Source organism: Chinchilla lanigera, unplaced genomic scaffold (assembly GCF_000276665.1).
Source record: "Chinchilla lanigera isolate Chin_1 unplaced genomic scaffold, ChiLan1.0 scaffold00021, whole genome shotgun sequence".
NCBI classification, from domain to species: domain Eukaryota; kingdom Metazoa; phylum Chordata; class Mammalia; order Rodentia; family Chinchillidae; genus Chinchilla; species Chinchilla lanigera.
Genome location: NW_004955422.1, coordinates 20529854 through 20555131, shown reverse-complemented (window position 1 = coordinate 20555131; position 25278 = coordinate 20529854). Strand labels below are relative to the sequence as shown.

The 25278-nt window shown below is 55.2% G+C and overlaps 1 protein-coding gene across 19 annotated transcripts in view; it reads right to left on the bottom strand.

Annotated features, from left to right (window-relative positions):
- Positions 1-3261: 3261 nt before the first annotated feature.
- Positions 3262-25278, bottom strand: part of Nrxn2 (neurexin 2) — a 107762-nt gene continuing 85745 nt past the window's right edge. For 13 of the 19 annotated variants that reach the window (XM_005384572.2, XM_005384573.2, XM_005384576.2 and 10 more), the window contains 4 exons: positions 23184-23273; positions 19576-19901; positions 17444-17522; positions 3262-4686 (listed from right to left, as the gene is read on the bottom strand). In XM_005384572.2, coding sequence (XP_005384629.1) covers positions 3800-4686; positions 17444-17522; positions 19576-19901; positions 23184-23273 — 1382 coding nt within the window. In that variant the 3' untranslated portion in view covers positions 3262-3799. The remainder of the gene's footprint in view (positions 4687-17443; positions 17523-19575; positions 19902-23183; positions 23274-25278) is intronic. The other 6 variants (XM_013514288.1, XM_005384583.2, XM_005384584.2 and 3 more) reach the window with 3 other exon arrangements.

Here is a 25278-nt window from a genome sequence, read left to right as displayed (position 1 = left end):
TCCTTGAGAGCAGCAGCAGAGCCTCCTCAAGCCTCCCAGAAGAGACAGAGCCCCCCAACTTAAAAAAAAGGCAGCACAATGCTCCACAGAGCCACCCCTGCAGGCAGGAGCTGCGTGCCGGGTCTTCACCAGCTAGGCCCCCAGAACCCAGGCACCCCCGTATAGATGTGAGCACACACATGCACACAGGCAGAAAGGTTGAGGGGAAACAGCAGCTCCTGGTCTTCAGGGGACAGGATCCCCGCCCCTCCCTGGTCTTGTTAGTTGCCTCGAGGGCCATGTTTTTTGGCCAGCTGCCTATGGCCAACTTCAGTGAAGAGTCTGGGCTAACAGGACAGAAGTAGGAGTCACTGCTGGCATGGTGGCACACGCCTGTAACCTCAGCACTCAGGAGGCTCTAGCAGGATCGCTACAAGTCAGCAGCCAGCCTGCACAACGTAATGAATTCAAGCTCAACCTGGACTACACAGAGAATTGTCTCAAAAAAAATAAAGTAGGGGTCATGTCGGCAAAGATACCCATGACAAGCCTGTGTGCATATGCTGGCTTCTGTCCTGTGTCACCCACTGCCTGACTGGAAACAGCTTTATTTCCTAGCCTCCTTCCACATTCTTGGGGCCCCAGGGTGTCCAGAAATTTCCAGAAGGCAGAACCCAGAGAGAAAATGACCCCTGCTCTTCCCCAGCATGTTCCTCCTGCTCAAGCAGGCCAAGCTGTCCCTCCACCCACACTGAGAGCGCCCTCGCTCCTGGTCTTTCTAGGTGGTATGATCTTCCAGAATCCAGGGTTAGCTACCTCCAGGGTGTGTCACCCCTCTGCTACTGAAGAGGGCTGGCTGCTGAGGGCCACTCAGTGCAGGAAGCAGTGTCACCATGGCTAAGTATGTAACCTGCCAAGGAAGGCCCCCGTACCACCTATAAGCAGGCCTCCCCTAGGGACACATCCTCTTTTGAATGCCCGCTATGGCAACTCCTGACTGCTCATGCTGCTGGGATCCCCAAAACGGAGGGGCCAAGGGAAATGGGTGTAGGGAAGAGGGACCCGGGACCAGCAACTATCTTATCCAGCAGAGGCCTCCAGCGGTGGGGACTGGAGGAAAGGGGGTCAGACCAGTCAGTCCTGCGCCCAACCACGCCAAAACTCAACCCAGTGCTTGTACCTGGAGGGGCAAGGCGGGCACTTCAGGCTCTGTACCCACCTCCAAGGGGGGCTTGGGTGACTGGGCAGTTCTTCAAGGACAAAGGGCATCAGCCAGACTCCACCTGGAGCTTCTACAAGCTCCTGTCCTTGGTACCCAAGGTGGAGTCTCCTGACATCCCCTAGACTCTCCCCAACCTCACTCAGGGCCACTCTGAACAGTTCTGGAATAAGATGCTCCTGCCCTTGTGCCCCAGAAACTCCTGCCTGCCTGCCTGTCCTCTTTGACCAGTGACAATGGGGGGAGAGGAACCTAAGATATGCCTTGTCCCTGGCCAGAGACAGTCACAGAGGGCCTCAGGGCCAGGCTGTCTCCCGCACGCCATGGCTCCCCAGAGTCCCACCTTGTGAAAGGTGACCTCGGAATGCTGACCCCAGGCTCCAAGATAGGGAGCAGCTGGGGACAGCAGGGCTCCACTCTTGGGGTGGCAGGGACCTGCTCTCTTACTCTGGACAGGACTTTGAAGGACTCTCAAAAGGCCTGAGCGAGCATGTGCTGTGGAGGGGCTGGAAGACACAAGCTCCTTTCCAGCATGGAGGGAGGGCAGGGGCAGAGGAGCCTGAGCTGGGTCCTGAAGCTGCACAGAGGCGGCTGCTCCACAAAGGGACAATCCCCTGCCCAATGGGCCCCTGCAGGTACTCAGGAGTACAAGCCCAATGCTGGGTCAGGCGCTGAGACTGAAAAAAGCCTCCCTCAAGCACTGGCCGCCCACCACCGCGGGGGCAGTGGAGGATGACGGGTGCCAAGGAGCAAGCAAACAAGGCTGGGAGGGGAGGCGGGATCGACCTCTCCGAAGGCAGGGAGGAGCCCTGAGGGACAGCAACATGGCTGCATCACGTCTCGTGTGTCAAATGCTGTGACCACCCGAGATCCAGACCCTCTTCCCGAGGACCCTGCACGTGTGGGCCCTCACGGATCTGTCTGTGTCCTGTCACGGAGAAGCTGAACAAGCACAGCCCTGTTCCCTCACCGCGACACGCTCAAGTCTCCACAAAGCTGCGGACTCCACAGTGGCTGCTTCTGCCGTCAGCCAGGTGGAGCTGGGGACAGAGAAGACCCCAGGGTCCAAGCCCCTGGTGGTGCAGGGGAAGGGCAGAGACTGGAAGAGGGTGCTGGAGGCAGCTGGGACTCAGCTACTGGCCCCTGGAGCCACTGGATGGAGCACTGCAGGTCTCATCAGCCACCTCCCTCCCCAGGTGAACAAGGCTCAGGCAGCATCTGTCCTGCCCCCTAGTCAGCACCTGGTGCACACAGTCTTCTGAGAAGCTGAGGTCCGAGCAACCACGGCCAGAGGCCAGCCGGGCTCAGGAGTGTGTGAGGATCTCACAGAGAGCTGGGGGTGAGGCGATGCTACGTGGGGAGTCCAAAGCCATGCTCGAGTTCCACGTGACTTACCAGCTCTCTCGGGCCACAAGCCCAGGCCAGGGTCCAAAAGGCAACCAACCCAAACAAACTGCACAGGACTGTTGGAATTTGGAAAGTTTTTGTTTTCTTTTTCCCACACATTTCCGGGGTTGGGGTGTTTTCCAAGACTCAGACACATTTGTTAACAAAGAGAGAAAAAAAAACTGGGGGAGCAGGGAGCCCATGGGCCAAGAGGTGACCCCAGCAGTCCGCAGAAGCCACCTTGCTCCCTCCTTTCCCTGTGCCCGCGCCCAGTGGGTGCCACAGGCTGCTGCTCTGGTATCTAGATTATTTGTCTTTAATATATATCTGCATTTGCCTCTCCCCGCCCCCCGCCCCCACCCTGCTCCTCCAGCAGCTTCCCCAGCAATGCACGTCGCCCGGCGGCACTCAGAAGAGGCCTTAGCCAGGCCCGAGCCCCTTCCCTGGGTGGTCCCGGAGGCACCTCTCTTGGTGAGGGGAGCTGGGGCATTTGGGGCCCCCACCACTCCCCATCCACCCACTGGGCTGCTCCAGGCCCACCCTCCCGCCATTCCCCCACCAATTCTGGAAACCCAAAAGGAGGAAAGGGAGAAATCAGAAACACGCACCAGAAAGGAAGAAAGAAAGAGAAAGAAAGAAACAAAGAAAGAAAGAAAAAGAAAAAGAAAAGGAAAGAAAAAGAGAGAGAGAAAGAGAGAAAGGGGAGAAAAGAAGGAAAAGGAAAAAAACGTGGGGAGGGAGGGTGGGGACGGAGACACAGCAAGCCTGAGGAGGGGACTGAAGGGTTTGGGAAGAGAAGGAAGGCAGAAGGACCGAAGAGAAAGAAGAAAAACAGGGAAATGAACAGGACACACAGCGGACACTTTACAAAACCCCAGCCTTCCTTCCCACCCAACCCCACCAAAATAAAACTACCCCCCCTTAAAAAAATAAATCAACCCAGGGCTGTGAGCCGTGCCCTGCCCGGTGGGCACAGGGCCCAGAGGGACAGACAGCCTCGGGGCTGACAGTGCGGTGCTGTGGGCAACAGGAGGAAGGGGACGAGCGCGGGATTATTCCGTTTCCTTTTCTTTTTTTGCGTTTCCTCTTCGGAGAGAAGCCTGAGGCAGCCAGGGAGAGGGTCCCCGCCCCGGCTGGGAGAGGGCCGCCCCCTCCTCCCCGGGCTTTCCCGGGAGGGGCAGCAGCTGGCAGTGGGGCGCCGTGCCGGCTGGGGGCTCAGACATAATACTCCTTGTCTTTGTTCTTCTTGGTCTTGCTGGGCGTCTTGGGGGCGGCCGGGGCCTTCTCCTTCACCACCGCCCCGTTGCTCTGGGCCGAGTTACTGATGTAGTTCCGGCTCTGGTCCACCTGGTAGGAGCCCTCGTCGCGGTTGCGGTACTTGTACATGGCGTAGAGCAGGATGAGGATGCAGAGCGCCGCGGCCGCCACGATGCCCACCACCATGCCCGTGGTGCTGCTGGACTCCCGGATCACCTCCACCGCGCCCGGCGGGCCCCGCTCCCCCGGGCCCGTGGGGTTGGCTGTGGGCAGAGGAGGGAAGCCGGGGGCTGAGGTCACGCCGGGGCGCAGAGGCGGGGGTCTCCGCGGCTCGAAGGACGTGGGGGCCCCGGGCCCCGGGGGTGGGTTCTCCAGCAAGGGCTGCAGCGGGTCTCGGTGGTTCATTTTGCCCGCCGGCAGATTGGGGGCAGGGGCGGAGGGGGCGAGCAGCACCCCGGGGGCGCCCGTGGCCCCGTCTGTCCTGAGGTTGGGCCTGGGGGCGGGTTTGCGGGGCGACAGGAGCGTGGTGCGGTCCGTGACCAGGGGAAAGGTGGTGTAAAAGTCCTCGTCGTCCGTAGGGGGCAGGCTGGAGTCAAAGACCTCCCCGGAGGCGAAGCCCGAGGCCTCGATGGGCTCCTCGCAGTCGCTGTCGTCGTGCTCGGCCTGGCACGGGCCCCCAGGGGGCGGGCGGCGCGCGGCGGGCGGGGGCAGGGTGTCCTGCGTGGCGCCCACGCCCGGGAGGAAGGGGTAGAAGGTGGGGGGCGGGGGCACGAAGGGGGACCGGGTGGCCACAGGAGGGGGGTCTAGGGAGTCCTCCGTGATAATGGGCAATATTAACTCTCCTCCTAGAAGAAGAAAGAGAAGAGACAAGAGAGGGCGTCAGCGGGGGCCGGGGCGCGGGCGGCCGGCACAGAGAGAGAAACAACAGCCTCACACACCCAAATCGGTTCCAATTGGCCTTGGCGGAGACTAGAGCGGGCCGGGCCCGCCCGCCAGCGGCCAGAGCGCTGCGCTTTAAGCGGCAGCGGCTCGGATGCCCTGGGCACCTCACGCGCGGGCTCTGTGAGTTACTGCGGGTTACTTTTTTTTTCTTTCTTTTTTTTTTTTTTTTTTTTTTTTTTTTTTTTTTTTTTTTTGGTCTTTTGTTTGACTTAAGAAACCAAAAGGAACAGAAAGGAAAGGAAATCGAAAAGAAACAGAAAAAGGAAAAAAAAAAACTCTACTGGTTTAAGGCTTTAAAAACAGATACAACAGCAGCATTTAAACAAACCTAACAACAATATCTTTTAGGGTTTTTTTTCTAAGTTTTTTCTCTTTTTTTGCTTTTTTTTTTTTTTTTTTTTTGCTTTTGTTTTTAAAAAAGAAGATAGCATACCACGGAATTCAGGCAACTTACATCAACAAATAGGCCGTGTGATTTTAGCATGAAGAAAAAAATTACAAACAGAGCTGTGTAAGCGGGTTCTCCCGGAAAAAAAATAAGAAAAAACAACTTTTCCGTACAACGTTTTCTATCTGTTTGGTAACTCCCTCCCTCACTCTTCTCTCCCTGGACATCTTTCTCCTGAGTCCTCTCTCTCCTCCCTCGCTTCTTTGCCCTCTCCCCCAAAGCTGAAATCTGCAGGCTGCAGCTGAGAAACTGTTACCACCACCTGGTGTCAGCACATAAGGGGAAGAAGGGATCTGGGAAGAAAGGCTCGGAGACAGGGAAGTGACAGGCTGCCAGGTAGGAAGGGCTGCGTGGGTGAGAGGTCTTGGGAGAGGCTGGCTCTGGGAAGGGGCTTTAAAGGCCAACTGCAGGTTGGTCACAGGAGAGGAGCCATCGAGCAGGGGGTGAGGGCCCAAGAGAAGGGTAGATGAAGAGCCAGACGCACTGGAGCAGGGGCCTGTCCTGCAGGACTCTGAAGCCCTGCAGACGCCAGGGAGGTGAGGTGGGGCAGGGAGGGAGGGAGGGAGTGGCCACCTGATATCTGAACTAAGCCTAACTCCCCAACTTTCTCTTTCTTCACCCTCCACCTCTGACCCCCACTGGCTCCCCCCTCCCCCTCCCCAGAACCCCCATGGGCCGCCAGGACCTGGCCAGGGTTTGACTGCCTCTGGCCCTCTTATTATTGTTAAAACAATAATAAAACAACAGAAAGAAGAAGAAAGCAAAAAAAGAAAAGAAAATACATACACAGCCATCTGGGAGGGATGCACTTGCTAAAACAGGGCCCAGGGGAACTAGTGGGGAGGGCTTTGTGGTAAGGGTGTTTCCTCCTCTCTAGGTCTGATAACTGGAGTCCCCTGGGCAGAAACTGCAGTTCCCATCAGACACTCCCCCCAAGGAGAGAACTACAACTCCCATTAGTCCTGGGAAGGGTGTAGGCCACAATTCCCATCAGCCCCTGGGTCAACCGCTACAACTCCCATCAGCCTCTTGGGCCCCCTCTCAAACCAAATGGCTGCAACCTACTGGCCTGAAGTGGAAGAGCTGGAGAAGGGGCTTATTGCTCTTGGAAGGCGACACCTCTGGGCCTGGTAGGGGCAAGAAGTTTTCCTGCCCATACCTAAGAACCTCTCCCTAATCCCTGCGGAATATGCCCACAAGCCCTCCTACCCTTTTCAGGATAAGCATTCAGGGGCCTCCACTCCTAGGTCCTATCCCCTACAGCCCCCATGCAGCCAGGCCGGCCTGGTTCCATCACCACATCTTGGCAATTCTTCTCCCCTTCTGCCCCTAGTGGGCCCCACTGTGCACACATCTCTGCCAACCCTTCCCATCACCAGCTTCAGCAAACTCACAGAGGCCCCGTTGGCCACACTGCCAGCCATAGCCAAGATCTTGGTATCAAACTGGAAACCTAGCAGAGCTCCCAGGCTGCTCTCCTTCCCACCAGGCTCCAGCCTCCTCCTGGCTCCCCCCTCCCGTATTGAAACCCAAGGCTCCTCTAGGCTGTAGGATCAGAAACAATGAAAAGCTGAGGCAAGAGCAGAGACTCATGTTCTGTGCAGCTGGGATTGTCCAGCTCCAGCTTCCATGGATGCAGATGCTGAGAGTGGGCAGGACTCCCTAGGGTCAACAGGTGTCAGTGTCAGGAGAGGTGAAAGAATGGACAGTCCAAAACAGGAAGATAATGTTCAGATGAGAAGGGGAACAAGGGAAGGGGGAGGGAGAAAGGAAAGAAGGGGTGAGAAAAGAGAATAGAGGGGAAAAATGGAAGCAAAGCTTTTGCAGATGAGGGTAGAAGAGGGGCTGGGAGGGGAGGCGGGTGGGAAAAAAGTTATATCATGTACAGGTACTAATTCCCTATGATGAATGTTAGCATTATGTATATCTAAAATGTACCAATAAAATTTTTAAAACTCACAAAAAAATTTTTTTTAAAGAATGGATGGTCCTGTCTCTTGTGTAGCTCTCAGGGACCAGGGAAAAGCCAGGGCTCTCAAGAAGCCAGGAAACCCTGAATCCTGCAGGAGGCTGGTAGGGCTCAACTCCTGGCTTAGACACTGACCTGGGAGGCTGCACACTTGTTCTGTCACTGAATTCCTGTGTGATAGTGGACAAGATTTCCCTACCCCTGGGCTTAAAGCTAGGGTACTGGGCTCCAGGCCCAGTGTGAGGCCAAGGCCTAGCTCTATGGGCCCTCTGGTCTATGGACAAACATGTGTCTTTCTGTCCCCACCTAGGCCCCAGACTCCCAGAAAGACATCCCAGCACCCTGGTCCCTGGGCAAGGGGCAACTCAGCCACTGGTCTATGGAAGGAGAGCAGGCAGCCCCTCAAGGGGCAGCTTCCTGGGCCCCACTATGGCAGGCTCTCCCTTCCTGCATGGGTCCATAGGCTGGCTGAGGTCCTCTCTGCTGGCCCACACCACCTGCCACCTGCCTGAGCTTCGTCTTCCAGTCAGAACCCATTCCCCACTGATATCTCACTCCTCCTCAGAATCCAGCCAAACACTTCTTCCAGGCAGACCCCAGAGGATGGTCCCTGCCTCTGGTGTCTCTGAACCACATCCTTGCTCTGTCTTAGAGCCATGGATTTGGGCCAAATCACTGCCAAGGACCCAAAGGCCCATGTCCTATCTGTTGATTTCCTTAGCACCAGCACCAAGCTTGGTAGAGTTGAGGTCATTATGCTTCCCAAGGGCAGGGAAAGGAAACTCCCTGTGAGCCTGGCCAGGCCTGGTATCTGAGGAAGGCATAAGAGCCCTCTCACAGGCCAGAGCAGCTGAATTCTGTACTCCACTCCCTCTGCCCTCTTGGGCAGCAGGGATTATTGAGAACTCAGCCTGGTAGGTGCACCTCCCCCTCTGCCAGCCCCACTTCCTGTTTTAGACTGGGCCACCAGCTGCTTCTGGGAACTCTGGGGTCAAGGTTTGCCCTAAGCTGCCTTAGGATCCTCAACCAGCAGGCTATAGCTGAGGCCCCAGTGGAGAGCCAGGCCCAGCACACAGGACTAGACCCAGAGGACCTTGCTGGGGACACGTCCTGCCCTAGAGTGCTCATCAGGCTGCTCATGGCACAGACCTCGGTTCTCTACCAGCCTATACCTCTCAGCAAGGTGAGCACAGCCAGGGGCTTCAGACAAGCTTGGACTACAGACAAGTCCTGCCCAGCCTGGGCCCTCCAAAACCATTTGTCTCAGCTCTCTGGTCCTTGGGACACACATGCTTCTCAGCTCCTGCCTCCAAGTCCCACAGCCTCCCAGGCTCCACATCTGGGACTCAGCCCTTTGCTAGAATCCCAGCTCCTCTAGGGTTCTCCGGCCCTTCTCTGCCCAAGGCTCTGGTGGCACATCAGGGACATCCTGCCTGCCTCCTGCCCCCACCACCATGCCTTCCCCTCGGTGCCCCTCGAGAAGGCAGCTGTGCCTCCCACACCACTTCTTTCCTGTATCCTATACCCCACTCTCCTCCCGCTTGAGCTCAGCCCAGCTTGGGCTCAGGTGCAGTTGAGTCATGTGCACGCTGGGCCTTCTTGGGATAGTGCACGGGTCCAGGAAGGATGAAGCGACCCCTTCCTCCCTACTGAGGAGCCAGCAGGGCCTGGAGGAGGGGAGAACCCATCAGAGACTCCTCCCACTGGGTTTTTACGGGAGGGGTGCACTCATGATGATGACTCTGGGTGCTGGTGGCCTTAGGTCCAGCTCTAGAACAAGGGTAAATCCTGAGAGGTACACTCCAAGCAGCCAGCAGAGCCCTGGAAGAGGCACAGGCAGCCTCTAGCCTTCCTACACTTCAGGCATTTGGAAAATACAGGTGCATGCTTACAGATGCTACCCACCCATCTCCGCTCCTCTGCACCCTAAGAAAACAGACTTTTGGTGCATGTCAGACCCACTTGCTAGAGAATTCCCTTCGGACAGAGGATACCACCAGCCACTCCCACGCAGTCCTTCCCCTACTCTCCTCTCTCTCGGGGACAAGGTCCCAGCAAGCTGAACTCTTTCTTGCTTTAGGGCACAGAGACCCTTAATTAGAAACAGCTACAAACCCCATTCCCACCCATGCAAGATGTGTACACCTCCATGAGAGAGTTAACAACTGAGGTTAAGTGTCAGAGACAAAGACATCAGCTAGCAAGGTCTTATCCACCAGTGTAGGGTCCTTCCCCACGGTGCCAGGGGCAAGAAGACCACTTGCCTACAGGGCATTTACTGTAGATCTGGAAAAAAAGCAGCCCCTGTATGTGGATACAGACCTGTGGGTGCAATGACTTAGCAAGCAGCACCTCAGTGAGACACGGGATAAAGCCACTCTCTTCAGGGGGACACAGCCCTGATCCAGGACCCAGGACACCAGGCTGGGCAAGCAGAGCACTGACTAGATTTCAGCCCCTACTCACCTGTTTGAGCAGAAGAAAACCCATGTCACTTCGGGTGGTGACCCAAAGGACAGTGTCCCTCCCCACCCTGAACCAGCAACACAGCAAGGGCGGAGGCCATGGTGGCTTTGAGGTCCGGAGGGAAAAAAGCTACATCTTGAGAGTGTGTACCCTCGGAGGGTCTATGTTTCTGTGCCCTGCATGTGTGTGCACAAACCTTGATGGATCTGATACACCAGTGTGCAGATCAGTGAGCTGGAAGATATGTTTGCGTGTGAGTGGACCTCCAGCCCTGACACGTGTCTGCTGTCCTCTGAAGTCTGTGTCTGAGCTTCCCGTGCATGTGTGCATACGTGAATGTGTCTCTGGAACATAGGAGTGCACCATGGTTGCTGTGAGAATAGGTAGTGTCCCTACCCCTGGGACTGCATCCTCCACCAATCTCAGTTCTTCCTTCTCCTGGGCAACTAGACTGGCAGCGCTCCCTGAGTGGTGGACCAAGCCAGTGTGAGCCCCAACAGCCTCCTGTGCCCCAGGTCTCAGCTTCTTTCCATAGCCATGACTTTGGAACCATGTGTTGAAATGGAGAAGCCACAGACGGAAGGAGTGTGGATGACTAACATGCCCTTGGGACACAGCAGCCTGCTGACACGGAGCACCCAGATAGGGTGTACCTGAGTTATAAACCCCTCTTGTGTTAACCACTGAAATTTGGTGCTTACCTGTTAGAGAAACAAACGTTACCTTAACTAACACAGGCCCTGGCATCCAAACTGGTGTCTGGATAACAGAGCCTCGTGGTACTTGGGTAACAGCCCAGCGAAAGGGACATGGGAGCTGGAAAGATGAAGACCTCTGTAATGCAAAGCAAGCAGTTTGGTACAGACCACAGCTGTGGCTGTGTGCCTTCTGAGGCCAAGGCACAGAGAGAAAGGACCAGGAAGGCACCCAGGAATGATGCCAGTTTTTACGTTCTGCTGTTAGAGACGAACTTGAGCAAGAACTGGCTGGCTTCAAGCAGGAAGGAAGGGAGATGTGGGTCCAGAGAGAGTGTCAGGGAAGCCACTGTGTCCAAATCCCAAGCAGGAAGCAAGAAGACTGAAGAGGGTTGAGGGACAATGGCCCAGGAACACTTCTCATCTGAATAACGGGCTCACAAATGCTCAAGGGTCCAATTTAAGGTGTGGCCTCTCTCCCCCTCTGCTGCCCCTACTGTTTCAAGTGTCCTCAAGACAGTCACAGCACTATGAAGAAGGGAAACTTAAGAACCGTGCCTATACACCGGGTGTGGTGGTGCACGCCTGTAATCCCAGCACTCAGGAGGCTGAGGCAGGAGGATCATTGTGAGTTCAAGACCAGCCTGGGCTACAAAGTGAGTTCAAAGCCAGCCTGAACTGCATAGCGAGACCTTGTCCCCACCTAAAAAGAAAAAAAAAGAACCATGTCTAGGAAAGAATTATGTCTTTGCTGTGTTCGACAGAGCCTTAAAGTCATCCATGTGCCCCCAGAGGCACAGCAGTGGGTGTGGGCTGTCGGTGCTGTCATGCACCCAAGCAGGACATTTCTCCCAGCACCCACAGAAAGAGCCTTCTGGCTGGCAGAGCAGAGACCTGGACACAGGGAGAGGCTCCCAGACAGCAGCAGCAGGGTCTGCTGGCGAAACCCCTCCACTGCAGGGGCAGATCCCGCCGCCTGCACTGCTAGGCCTGCTCCTTGCCGCAGCACACGTCTGTGTGCATCCCAGGTTGCTCCCTTTTTTAACTGGGAAGTGTTACTGTGGTGGCTGTCTCTGCCCCGGCACTGTCTTCTTCGTGTGCAGTAGGCTGTGGAGCCTTCTGGTTCATGGGTTTCCAGACCATACAGGGTCCAGGCCCTGATCCCAGGCAGCCTCCACTTTGAGACGAAGGCCCTCACTGGGAGAGACTTCGGGTTGTCTGCCTTGGGGACAGGTGGGAATGTTCTGGAATAGAGTAAAACAGATCCTTGGTGGCCCTGAAGGCCAGGTTGTGGTAAATAATTCACTAGCTGGCCCCCAAATCTGTGCTTCCTCCTAGGGGCACAGCAAGGCTAAACCTTCCAGGCCTCCTGGAAGCAAGGTTTCAGCCACTGGCTGAGCTCCTCACAGTGGAATGCAGGCGGGACCACACCTCCCAGGCCCACCCCATGAGATCCTACCCCTCAGGATGCAGTGTCTACCCCCTGCCCACTCCTCGGGGAAGTCACCTGTCAAAAAGGGAAGGAGACCCGGCCCTGAGTCATCACTTTAAAAAGTCCTAGCTGCCTATTAAGAGCACTTGTTTATAAATTGGGTGACAGAGACACACATCTCCAGGTGTTAACCCACAGAGGTGGTGGAGTTTGTCTGTTATACCAACTAGTGACTGAGAGCCTCTGGGAATCTGTGCATGTTCATGCTTCTGTGGGTCTGAGCAAATGTGTGTGCCCGGGAATGAAGCCTGCCTGTGCTGCTGCGGATCTCCACCGTGTGCCCAGGAACATGCCTCAAGGGGATCATGCGGGCTTGTGCACGAAGCTGCTCTGTGCATCTGAGCACGCGCGGGCCTGAGTGAACTGGAGGGTCTGCACCAACGCACACCTGGGCACAAGGACAAGCATGTATGCGCACAGTGTACATGAACCTCAATGGATCTGAGCATGTGAGCGTGTCCTTGTAGGTCTAAAAGACAGGAAGTGCTCACTTGTGAGTGAACACACAGGCATGTGATGTAGTGGGTGTGAACACATGTGTGTGCCCCTTTGTGCGCTGCTGTGTGGGTACACCAGTCACGTAAGTACACCCATCGCTGTGAATACCTGTGTGTGTCAAACTTGAGCGTGACTGTGTGCGTGTACATGAGGCACAAATACCTATACTTCTACAGGTCTGAGCACGTGCATACAGACTTATGTGACCATAAACCAGTATGTTTCTGCGGTGACTGTGTGTTTATGTGTACACTAACATAAAATTGAGTACATGCATGCAGGTCTCCAAAGGTCTGAGTGTGTCAAGCCTGTGCACGTACATGTAAGTAGCAGCTTCTGTAAGTATGAACTAGGGAAAACCACTGAGAGCCTCCCTCCTCTGAGTGGTGGGGAATGCAGTTCCATGAGGCTGAACAAAGGTATCTGTGTGTGTGTACACATGCTCCTGGGCCTGAGCACACACAGCCTCCTCTAAAAAAGTGCAAGCATGCGTCCTTGTGGGTGTCAGTGTGTGTGCACCTTTGTGTATGGGGGGGACACGTGTACAGGGATGAACACGCAAGTTGGTGCATGAGCTCATCCCTCTGCAGATGTACACGTGTACCTTGTAAGTAGTACACTTGCACAGGGCTACAACACACACATATCTCTGCACACCAAGGATGTGCACTTCTGTGTACAAGGGTGTGCATGTAGTCAGTGACCTGAGCACATTGTGTCCATGCCTGGTCTAAACGTGTCTCAGTCTCTGTGGTTCTGAGCAGCTGTAAGCCATGTGCGATCGTGTGGTCTGCACACAGGCAAAGGGTGATCGAAAAATACGGTTAATGTTTAATTTTTTTTTTTTTAAATTTATTACAATAAAAGAAACTTTGCCATTAATTCCTCTCTGACTACTCCCCCTTGCTTTAAACACATTTAGCTCATCATTCTTGCCACTTTCTGAAGCTGTTCTGGAAATCCTCTTTCATGCCTTCATAAGATGCAATAAAAAATATGGTGAATGCTGCTGCCAATGCCATCCAACAAAAAGGCAGGCCTTAAAAATATTACGGTGCATCCTCATCCACCGTATTTACCAGATCTGGCAACATGCAACGATTGGATCGTCTTCAAAGTCAAAATGACCATAAAAGATAAATGTTTTGAATTGATTCTGGACATTAATTCACAACATTAATTCAAATCATGACAGTGAAAGGAGGACTTCCAGAACTGCTTCAGAAAAAGGCAAGAACCATAGGATTAATGTGTTCAGAGCAAGGGAGAAGTATTTTGAGGGGGATTCATGGCAATATGTCTTTTACTGTAATTTTTTTTTACTTAAACACACCATACTTTTATCACACCTCATATGTGTATGTTACACGGGTGAATCTGTTCACACGTGTGTGCCTCTGTAAGCTGAGGAAGACAGTCTTTAAGGACTTGTCTCAAGGCATGACTGTGTGAGCACATACTAAAATCCAAAAGTACACGTGTCTCACACGTCTGAAATATATGAGTACATCTACAGCTCTGAGCATGTGTGCATGGCTCTGAACATGGGAAATGTATATCAATAGACACGAGTGTGTCTGAGTTGCCACCATGACCTGAACATACATAAGGACCTTGCTGGATTTCAAACACAGTGTCTGCATGTGTGTGCATCTTTGTACAGATAAGCACATGTGTAAGTGTGACCCTTTGGGTCTCAGCAGGTGAGCGTGTAAGTTTGAGCACTTCTGGGTATTTGGGGGGCTCTATCATATGTATGTAGCACTTAGTGGCTCTGAGTATACAGAGAGGCTTCACAAGTCTGTGCACATGTGAATGGATGTGTGCATGTGTGGTCTCAATGGGTGTGTACCTCTGTGCACGGGTTTCAAGGCTCTGAGCATGTGTGTGTGTCTTTCTGTCTAAGCATGCATGTGCCTCTGCTGCTCTGGGCATGGATGGCATATGCTCTTCAAGGTTTGAATGTATATGTGTGTGCAGAAAGGGGAACTTGTAACCTTGCTGGTAGGTGTGCAAATGTGGATGTGGATGTCCATGTGCCTTTGTGGGGCTGGGCCTGTGTGCGCCTTCCTGTATGTCCTGGGGGATGCAAAGTCAGATTCTTATAGATCCCAAACACAGTGTGGGAGCCAGGCCAGCTGAGACAAGAGCTGGAGAGGAGGGGTTACATTACCAACTGTAGCGCATGCTCCTGTAAAGGCAATCCTGTTCAAACACTTAGCATTGTCCTTCTTGTCTGGACTGCCAATGTCAGGTAAAATAACATGTCAGATGGGAATCTTACCAAGCAAGGGAGGAGGTATATGGGGTCTGGGTCCATGGAGGGGCCAGGATTGGGGAAAGGCTAGAAAAGGGAGCCGGAGGAGCCGGGGGCCCACACCTGTACAAGGGATGAAGATCTGGAAGATGGGAGAGGCACAGACACCTTGAGCTCCGCTCTGTGCGGTCACGGTCTCCAGCCAGGTGGCCTCCACCTCCAGCACTGACCTTGGAGGGGAGGGTCTGACCTCCTTTCCCTTTGGAGAGGCTCTGGGTGGAGAGGCTGGGGAGGGGATGTGGTCTGCCCCAGACTGGGGGAACCCTGGAGTCATCTCAGCCCTTGCCTGGGCTCCCAGCAGGATGAGGGCTGACTTTCAGCATTTCAGAGAGCTGTATGAACTGTAAACAGGTCAGCCCCTCTCTAGTTCTTTTTTTTGTGTGTGTGTACCAGGAATCGAACTCAGGACCTTATGCTTGCCAAGCAGGCGCTTATACCACTGAGCTATATCCCCGGCCCATGAGCCCCTCTCTGAGACGGCCTATGGATTCCCAAAGCTTCCTCTGGGGGCTCCAGTGCACACTCAGCCTTCTCCCCATCCCAACCTTTTTTTAATTTTGTTTGTTTATCTTGGTTTTTGGTACTGGGAATCAAACTCAAGACCTTGTGCTTGCTGGGCAGGCGCTTATGCCACTGAGCTATATCCCCGGCACTCAACCTTATTTTTAAACTGGGTGCTACACTGGCCACTTACCCATGCCCAGCTTCAAGCCCTCCTGCACTTACTAGCTTCCCCTCACACCCATGGCTCTTTTCCCAGTGTGCTCCAGTGGTAAGTGATCTCCTAGAGCCCTCACTGGGAGGCAGCTGGCCAGCCCACAGCTCTTCCTCACCCTCTGTCCTAACGAAGCCTAACAGAGCTCAGGCCACTAATACACACACTGGGGGTCACACAGAGGCCCCTAGCTGGGCCACAGGCTGGGAGCTGGAGCCCTGCCCAACACAGGGTGGCTCCACATGTGCTGCCTGTGCCTGCGTGAGGACCATCTGGCCCCAGATGCCCTCTGCAGGATCCAGACTCTTCCTGTCACCCAGAGTATGGGGCCAAGCAGTGCCCTTTCCTCAGGGCCCTCAGTCCCTTGTCCCTAGAGCCCCCATACAGCACTCTCATGGGTCATTCATACAGCCACAAGACTGGGGCACACATCCATCCACATATGGCTGGGCAGAGGCACTATGTCTGCCTATAGGAGCCCCCAGCAACTGTCCAAAGTTGATGGGGGCAAAGCAGAGCTGAGGGAGAGTGCTGGGTGCTGACACTGCCACACACTTGGCGTCGCCCAAAGCACTGGTGGGCTTGGAGCAGGCATCCCTGAGCTGAGGTCAACCTGAGCTGATCTTAGTGAGACCAGGGGCAGCCCCCAGCAGAGGGGCCTCCCACAGTACGAGGCATGTGGCCAGGTGGGCCCGCCCAGTCCAGCAGCTTGTACTTCCCCAAGTGCCACTGGGCCATGGGAACAACCCATCTCAGCTCCAGCCTATTGAGGAGGACACAGGGGGCAATGGGCTTTCACCTGTTATCTCTGAACCTGAGCCTCTGCCCCACTGGGCACACCTTAGGCCTGCTTCCTTCTTGTCCTGCTCATACTCCTTCCAGGGTGACTGCCCACCCTCAGCTTCACCATCTCTCCGGTGCTGTAGCTCCCTAGCCCCCCACCCCAGACCACATTCACAGGATCTGTCATGCCACACCGCCCATCTCCTGACTGCAGCCCTTTCCCAACCTTGCACAAACCTGCCCATCCTCCAGCCTACTGGTGCCCACAGCCTAGGTGCCACCATTGCACCATAATGGGGAGAAGTCTCTGGGAAGCCAAGCAAGAGATGCAGGTGGCCTCTGGGTTCTTGCAGGCTCCTGTGGGCCACCAAGGCCTGTGCACCCTCACCGGGAAATCTAGCCCCATCCAGTCCTCTCTCCATTCCCCCAGCCAGTCTCTCCCAGCAACCCTAAGCCACTGCCAACCCACTTAGATGAGCAGCCCAAGCACCCATTATGCCACCCTACTCGCACCCTCTCAGCCTGCTGACAAGACTCACCCCTGACTTGCCTGGCGGCTCTCTCTGCAGCTGTACCCTCGACCCCAGCTGGCAACATCAAGCAGAGGCCTGGAGATCCCCCAACGCCCACACCCAGGAGACTTCCCTCCCAGCTCTGCTCTCCTGTAGCAGCTCCCCTGATCTCCCCGGGGACCCTATGTCTGGCCTAAGAGGCACCTCCCAGCCAGCACAGCGCCAGGCACTGAGCTGCCTGCCTTGACCTGCCACCCTGGTAAAGTCTCCACTCTAGGGACTCTTCAGATCCAAACACCAGACACATCGCTGAGACTCAGCATGAGGAGGGATCAGGGTCCAGCAGTGACATGCTCTGCCAAGTCAGCAAGAGAGAACCAGGCCTAGGGCAGATGGGAGTTGCAGTTCTGGGATGAAGGCTCATGGGAGTTGTAGTTCCCCCATCCCAAGACTCATGGGAGCTGCAGTTACTCATCTTCCTAGGGAAATATCTCCTTCTTTCCCTCCCAGCAACCCTTGGCTCTCAACCCCAAGCTAAGGATCCCCACACTATGGACCACACTACATCTGAGGGATGTGGCACCAAAAGGCACCTTGCCAGAGGGCATTTGAGGGGTTTGGAGGGCTACTAGGAGGAAAGGGAGACTATTAGAGAGCTATGGCCTGCAGCAAGCCCTGAGCTAGGGCCAAGTAGCAGAGACAGTCGCCCCCCTCCCAGCATCGTCGCAGGGGCCCCGGGGCAGGGGAGGGGGGAAAGGCACTCACCAGTACTGGGCTCACACTCCTCTAGGTCCTCATCATCACTCGGACACTCAGCCGAGGCCACTAGGAGGTCATCTGTGTTCTGGAGAGGAGAGGAGGGGTGGGGAAAGAGAGGGTTCCAAGTGGGTGAGCAGACCCCACAGCCACCTCTGGATGTGTAGGATGGCACAGGAGACAGCCTGGAGCCAAGGTTATCTCTCTTATCACTTGCGAGGTGACCTTGGGCCTCCATCTCCTCCCAGCAAAGAGGAACTAAACAGCACCAGCTCCCAAGGATCAGACAACACAGGTTGTGTTTTTTATTTCCCGGAAGTGGAGAGATGGCAAGCTAGACCTGGGGCTCCAGGATGGGAGACAGGAGCCAGGGTGCCTTGGGCAGGGGCAGGTGTGTCAAGGAGGCAAGCCACAGGGGCCCCTCTGGAGGTCTGCACAGGCAGAGGGGGCCAGAAGCTGGAGGGGCTTCCAGCTTTACCACTCCATCACCTCTCATCCCTCTCCCAACCCCCTTCCAGGAGAGAACTGGGCTGCACACAATAATTAGGGCTGTGGTTGCCATGACAACAAGAGTCGACTTTGTCAGCATTTTCTCTCCTCCTGATTGCAAAGAAAGAGAATCCTGGAGATAAGTGAGCATGAGGGGGAGGGGGTGCTCCAGGGGGTCAGGGTAGAGACCCAAAGAGGGAGACCCAAAGTCCAGGCAGAAAGGGGCCCCAAGACACCGCGTTAGGGAGGAGAAGGCCAGGCAAAGAAGGTCAGGCAGAGGCACAGGGTGGGAAGGGTGCAAAGGCCACACTCTGCCTCCTACCCAGGCCTATCTTCTGATACCGTCCCCACAGCAGCCTCACCCTCAGGCTCCCATCCCTCTCTTCCACCTGGACAGTCTGCCCACCCCTCCCACTGAGACCAGAGGGCACTGGGCATGGAAGTGTCCAGCCCTGGGTACAGCCCAGGCCTTTTACCCATGGCTCCCTGGTCCCTGGGCATTCAGGTCCCTGCAGATTTCTGGGCAGTGAAGGCAGAGGAAAGAGCACAGCCTTGTCTCTCCCAGCTGGCTTAGCTAGCTAGCCCCATTCCAGGTCCCTGTCAGCACAGATAGGCAGGGAGGAGGGGCCTTGGAGACAGGGAGCCCACTCCTCAGTTAGAGGGAGAGCTAAAGGCAGACAGGTGGTGGAGGTAAGGACAAGTCTTTGTGGCCACCCCCAGATCTCTCCCATGCCCTACAGGACAGAGGTCCCTCCAGACTTAGAGGCCCAAGGATCAGAAGGACAGCAAAATGGAGTGATAGGGGTGGGCTGGCTAAGCAAGGTCAACATGCCCAGCGTGAGATCCCCGACAATGAAAACTCATCCCAGCCTCCACAGTCCCACATGATCCATAGGCTTTGGCCACCAGGAAAGCCTGGCCCACCCTGTCCCTTGGAGCCTTGTTCCCCTAGTACAGCCTTCTCCTGCTCTCCCAGATCACTTGGGCTGATCTGCTCCAGGTGGCACCTGAGCAGATGAGAAGAGCACCTCAGAGGGAAAATCACAGGGGAACTGTCTGCACCAACACTCTGCTCAGAACCAGAGATGCAGAGAGAGACCCTGAGGCCCACTAATATGGAGAATACTTTGGATCACATGGAGAGGATATGTGAGGGCAAGGAACCTGCCACCAAGGCCCTTCCCATGACGGGGACTCTAGCAAGTAAGGAGAAGCTGCTCCCAGCCTCCACCAGTCCCCGGAGAAGGGCCATCCACTGCGGAAGGCTGGGTCTAGTCCTCGCATCCTGTCACCTCTGCCCAAGATGCTGCCATCCAGGCACACCCATCTGCCCACTTGGCACTGGCAGTGGCCTTCTGTGGAGACTGGAAGAGATTATTACACCCTCAGCCCTGGTGTAGACCTCCTTCCTCTCTTAGGTGGGGTGGATGCCTTTCCCTAGTCAACTCCCCTCAACGCTGGAAACAGACCCTCTAGAAATAACAGCCACCTCCACATCTCCAGTATCGCTGGTCACTGTGAAGGCCATTTTCTGGAAAGTGACCTTGCCTCCATCACCTAAGCCATCACCATAAGAAGAAGGTCAAGGACTACAGCCCTCAGGATTCCACCAGACTCCTTGAACCTTTGCCCAAAGCTAGAAGGGGTCTCACCTGAGTGGTGCTGTCCCTCAGTGTGGGGGAGCGGCCCCGGCGCGTGGTGGTGGTGGCCATGGTGGTGGTGGTCTCCATGATGGTGGTGGCCATGTCGGCCAGCAGGGTGGTGGCCGTGGTCTCTGCACTGAGCAGCACGGACGGCCCCTCCCCCACCAGGCGCAGGTGGCCCTCGGTCCGCACATTGGGGTCGCTCTCGGCGGCCAGCGCCAGCACCTTGAGCCCATTGTAGTAGAGGCCCGACACCTGGCCTTGGAAGGGGCGGCCCTGATCCCGGCCCCCGATCTTGATGGCAGCTTGGCTGTTGAAGATGGTCAGCTGGCGTCCTGGGGGAAGGGTGATGAGAGGTGTGCAGAGGGAGCAGACAGAGGAGGAACAGACAGTGGAGGAGGCCAGGAAGGGAGCGGGAGAATGAGAGGAGCCAAGGGAAGGAGAAAGGAATGGAGGAGGAAGCCAGCAGGTGGGTAGGGGAGAAATGAAGAAGGGGCAGACAACCAAAGGGAAAGTCCTTGTCAACCAGAGCCCCTAGCCCCGCCAGGTGGGACCCCAGCAGGGGAGGGTCCCAGGGTAACATGGGCTGGGAAAGGGAGCCCGGTCACCCCCTCTCCCCACCATGCGCATGCCTTCTCTGCCTTCTCCTGCCCCACACTCTGCTCCCACTCCTGGGCCATCTCCCCTCTCCTTCCTCTTCCCTCAGTTCAATCCCCATCTTTTCCCTCTGATTCCCCAATGTCCCACCCATTGTGAGCCCTAAGCCATGGGGCCCTCGGAGGCAGCAGACAACAGAGACAAAGAGGCGGAAGGTGCACTGCCAGGCCGCGATGGTCAGCCCAGGTGAGTAGCGGAGGCAGGATGAGGGTGGGCATAGCATGGCCCCTGCCCGTCGCTCCAGTCTGCCCTGTCCATGGGCAGCCCCTAACTGCCAGCCAGGCTCCCATACTCCTCCTCCCCTGCTAAGGCCCAGCCACTGCCAGGACCAGGCCCCTGGCTAGCAGAGCCCTTCCTCCCCGCCTGGATGTCCAAGCACAGAAATGGAAAACGTTAAAGGGACCTTACTTCGCTTGCTGACAGCCAAAAAAACCACTCCAGCTCCAATCTCACTCCGCACTAGGCAGTATTACACCTCAGAATTCCCACCTGCGTGGGGTTTGGCTGTGCACTTTGGTTTTAGTTGATCTGGGGGTCGGTTTAACCCTCTGAGTTTGTTGATTTGGTTTGGTTTTTAGAAAAGATATTTATTATGTTTAAGTTTAGATTTAACTTTGATTTTGGTGTTGCTTATGTTTTGGTGGGGAAGGGTCGGGCAGACAGACTATAACACTGCCCGCTTCTCCCCTGGAACTTCAGCCGCTGGCACTGGGAGTTTAAGACCTGGCTTAGCCCTTATTAGCCTCTGGTTAGTGTCTCGTTAAAGATCTGGTTTAGAGTTAGGTACTATGAGCCCTGCCCCTCATTCCTGGGCTGAGGACAGTCCAACTTGGGAAACCCACGCCCTCTTTGGAAACATGGGCTCTTTGAGACATCCAAGCCTCCAGAACCCCCAGCCATCTGCCTGGGCCACCGGAAGTCTCCTCAGACCCCTGCTCAGGCCCTTCCTGTGGCGCCTTCCCACTGCCCGCCTGCACAAAGACAGCCCAGGGGCAGCGTGGCTCCCTTACAAACAGGGGAGCCAGAACCCACGAAGGGGCATTACTGGTGGTGGCAGCTCTAAGGCAAGGCCCTGAGATACCAGGCCCAGAGAGTCCCTGGAGACTCACTGCATCGAAGTTTATTCCTGGGCATGAAGATTATGAGACCTCAAAGGAGAGAAGGGTGACTGAGGTCAAATGAATTTGGAAGGCAAATCCGTCACAATTAAACAGTCTCCTTTCTTGTAGGATTTGTCAGAGCCTTTATGAAACCACGGGCCTTGTGCATCTCCAGGAGGAAAAAACAGGACTCAGCACTTCCCAAACTCCTTTTACCACAGATCTCCTCACTGCGAAGCACCTCACAGAGCTGTTTCACAGAACATGTTTTGGAACTGAAAAATGGATTCATTCCATAACTACGGAGCACCTACTGGGCGCCAGATACTGACAGTAAGATACCCCTCCAAGAGCTTGAATGCCTTCCCGGTCCTCATCTCTCTCTCTCACAGTGCGTCTGCAAGGTGGGCTGCGTGAGGAAAGCCCTCCCCGTCTACTGAGAGGAGAGCTAGGCTCAGACAGGGGACATATTAGGCCAAGGCCACACCTTTCCTTCTTCAGGAGGCTTGATCTGTCATTTTCTAGAAGAGCAAACACAGGCCTGAAGAGAAGGTGCAGACACCTTCCCTCGCTCCAAGGTCCACACCCTCCCATAACGAGGCCTGTCCAGCTCTCCCTACCCTTGGGGTCACAAGTTGTCCCAGCCTCAGCCCAGGTTTCTCCCTTGGCCTCTCTGATTCTCAGAAAGTGTGGTGGATAATGGAGAGGAAGCCACAGAACTTTAGTAAACTTGGTCCCTGTGGCCCCTGCCCCTACCCCCCGACACCCACCATGAACGCCTCAAAGGGTTAAAGTTCGCCCCGCTGGAGAGAGCAGCCTAGTGTGGCTGGGGGCTGTAGGTTTTAGCGATGTCTGTTATAGTCCCTTTAACTTTTTGTCCTGTCATGGATTTATCAGATCTGGTTATCAGCATGTTTAGGCCCCGCTGGTGCTAGGGGCTGGAAGTTACATTTGGGGGGTTTATTGGGAAAGGCCCAAGTGGACATTTAAAGCACAGTTATCAGCTGGTTAAGTGGGGTTTAACAGTTCTGCTCCCCCCTAGAGTTTAGCCTTAGAGGTACAGAGCTCGCCCCTCCTCCAGTGGGAATCAGATGGCTTTGCCCTTGGCCCCTGTCTTCTCTTGGTAACAAGACACCTTCTCCTTCTCACCCAGTAGCACCTCACCTGCCATGTGGCTCCTCCCAGGGAGCCCACCCTGCCTTCCTCCTCAGTCCAGCAGGAAGAAACCTTACCCGACTACGGCCTTCCCTACCTCTTAGCCTCCTCTAGGCCTCCATGACTTCTAAGAGGCCTTCTTACAATGGACCAAGGGAGGCCCATTCCCTTGGCCCCACAGGGGTTCTCTTGGGGGTCTTCCCTGTAGGACTTGAGGCCCCGCACTTCCCTTTCTCCTCAGATGAGCCTGTGGAGCCTTCCTAGCCCTCCTGAGATCTCTAGATCAGCTCTTCTTGCTCCCCAAGGCCTTCCTGCCTCCCAGTGCCCTGACTGAGGTGGACTAGGGCAGAGGGCCTTGGCTCTACCCGCGTTCCCAGCCCGCTTGTCATCTGCCTGCTCAGCACAGACCAGACCGGGGAGCTTCTGTCCTCAAGGGTCTCAGGGGCTACCCTAGTCAGACCCCAGGTTTAGAAAGATAAGGAGACCTCTCTATCATCTAGAAACATCCTATCCCTGCCCCAAACCACAGCCCTGAAATACACAGGACCCTGACTACAAAGGGGAAGGGAGCATCATGGCCAGACAATTGTTCCCGCACTTGGAGCTGGGTACCGCGAAGGCATGGAGAGGGGAAGAGAGAGCTCTGCACCTTTAAGATAGTGTTTTTAAAGTTAGTTAATTAATTAATTAATTCTGGTTAATTACCTTTGTCGAGCAGCCACTCATCTACTACTCGACCAAGCCGGTAGGGGATTCTCTGTCTAGCAATCGCCAGGCGCTCGTTATCAAAGTTTCCTTGGAAAAGTTTAGAAAGACAGTAGGTTTCTCAGGCGGTGAAGTCCAAAGGAGTTAGAAAAGTAATTATGCATTTCTCAGGAGACCCAGAGTAAGCAGCAACATCCAACAGGAAGAGAGGGGGAGCAGGAGAAGAAATGCTGGGTCCCTCTTCTACCCGGGCCCCGCCCTAGGCTCCCATCCAGAGCCAGCCCCTCCCTGGGGGCGGGAGCAACCCAAAGAAAAAGAGAGAAAAAGAAAAGAAAAGGAGCTTAAAGAAAAGGCAGCTGGAAGGTCAAAGGCTAGAAGTTAAGCAGGTTTATCTGGTCAAGAGGTTGAGACCCCTCTTCCTTCGCCATCCCAAAATGGGGCGGCGGGGTGGGGGCGGGGCATTTAGCGGGTTTAAATTGGGGTGGGAAGCATTCTTGGTTCCGGTGGCCCAGCTGGTTACTGCGTTTAGAGGGCGGTTTAGAAGTGGGAGGGATGGGTTAAGCGGGGTTTATGCGGCATTTAAAGGGGTCACCCAGCACACGCATTTAACAGTGAGATTTAAACCTCTTCTGCAGCCATTGCACTCCCTTTACCTTCTGTACTCAACTCCCAGCTGCCCCTCATTTCAAACTTTTTCCCCGCACCCTGACCCCACCACCCATTTCAGCCTTAATCCCACTCAGACCAGACCCTGCTGCTGCTCTTTCAGTGAGGCGCTTTGGCCTCGTCCTGGTGACCTCGAAGCTGGTGCCTGCTGTGGGACCTGGAGCTTCATGCCGTCTGCCCATCTCTCCAAAGTCCCTCTGCAGACATCCATGGTCCTCTGCCCCACTCTACCCCCTCACCCTCTTCTCTACCTCAGCCTCACTGCAAGGTGCCAGCCCTTCCCGGCTAGGGCCAGGTTCCCGCTCTTTCCTGCCCCGAGGACCCAGTCTCCACTCCTGCCTCTCACCCGCACGTCCTGCCAGCCCCTCAGCCTTTCTCCTTCAGCTTCCTCTCCCCACTTCCAAAGCCATCTCTTTTCTCCATCTGGATACCCGCCTTTCCCCTCTCCACTCCCAAACGCCAGCCCCAAGAAACGGGGGGAGGACATGTGTGTGTGTGTGTGTGTGTGTGTGTGTGTGTGTGTGTATCCTGCCAGGAAGAAGGGACATATGTCTCACTGGAGAGAGACTGAGTATATAAAAATTAAAACAAAAGCCCTGTTTATTGAAAATCTCCTCTATACTATGTCTTTCTAGCACTTTCTTTAGATTTTTGGAATTCTCACAGCATGGTTCAGAGGTGGAAACTGAGTTTCAGAGGGCAGATGATGGGTCTCAGGTCACACAGCTTGTCACTAGGACACCCAGGATTAAAACCTAGGTCCTGCTGACCGGTTATCCATGGGCTGTGTCTCCATGCTCCCTAAGGCTGAGGGGTAGGAGGTCCACTCTCTGGGCCCCTAAACACTGCTGACCTGGCCTGCTGATGCTGGTCAGGATCTGCCCTTGTAGTAAACACAGGCAGCCACAAGGCTACCCAGACAGCGCCAGGCAGCCTTTCCTCAGCCCTAGCCAGGGGCCCCCACACAGATGAAAGCAAGCAAAACACCTCCAGATCCTTCTGGCCTTCTGAGCTTCAAAGGTTGAAGGTCTAGACATCATTCCGGCTTGACACAGTAAGGCCATGGCCGAGTCCAGCCCTGTCCAGCACAGACATACGTCATCACCGCTACAACAATTACCCTGGTGCGTGTATGTCTGAGAGGGAGTGAATTCTGATATCCCACAGTACCATCCCCACCCAGCCTTGGCTGTCAGGGTCTGCTTGGAGCAGAGGAATCCAGGGGCTTTGTGTAGGAGGGTTGGTGAGTTTGAGTGATCCCACACACGCCCAAAACGTAAGCCAGCATCCCTTTGCAGAGCTGTCATCTGTGTGTCTGGCGTTGCTGTGTGGCCCCAGTGTTTATTGGGGAACATGTGAGCCTCATTCTCTCAGAGGCAGTCCAAATGTTTGGGTGCAAACCTGCAGGACCAGAAGTCATAGTCCTGTA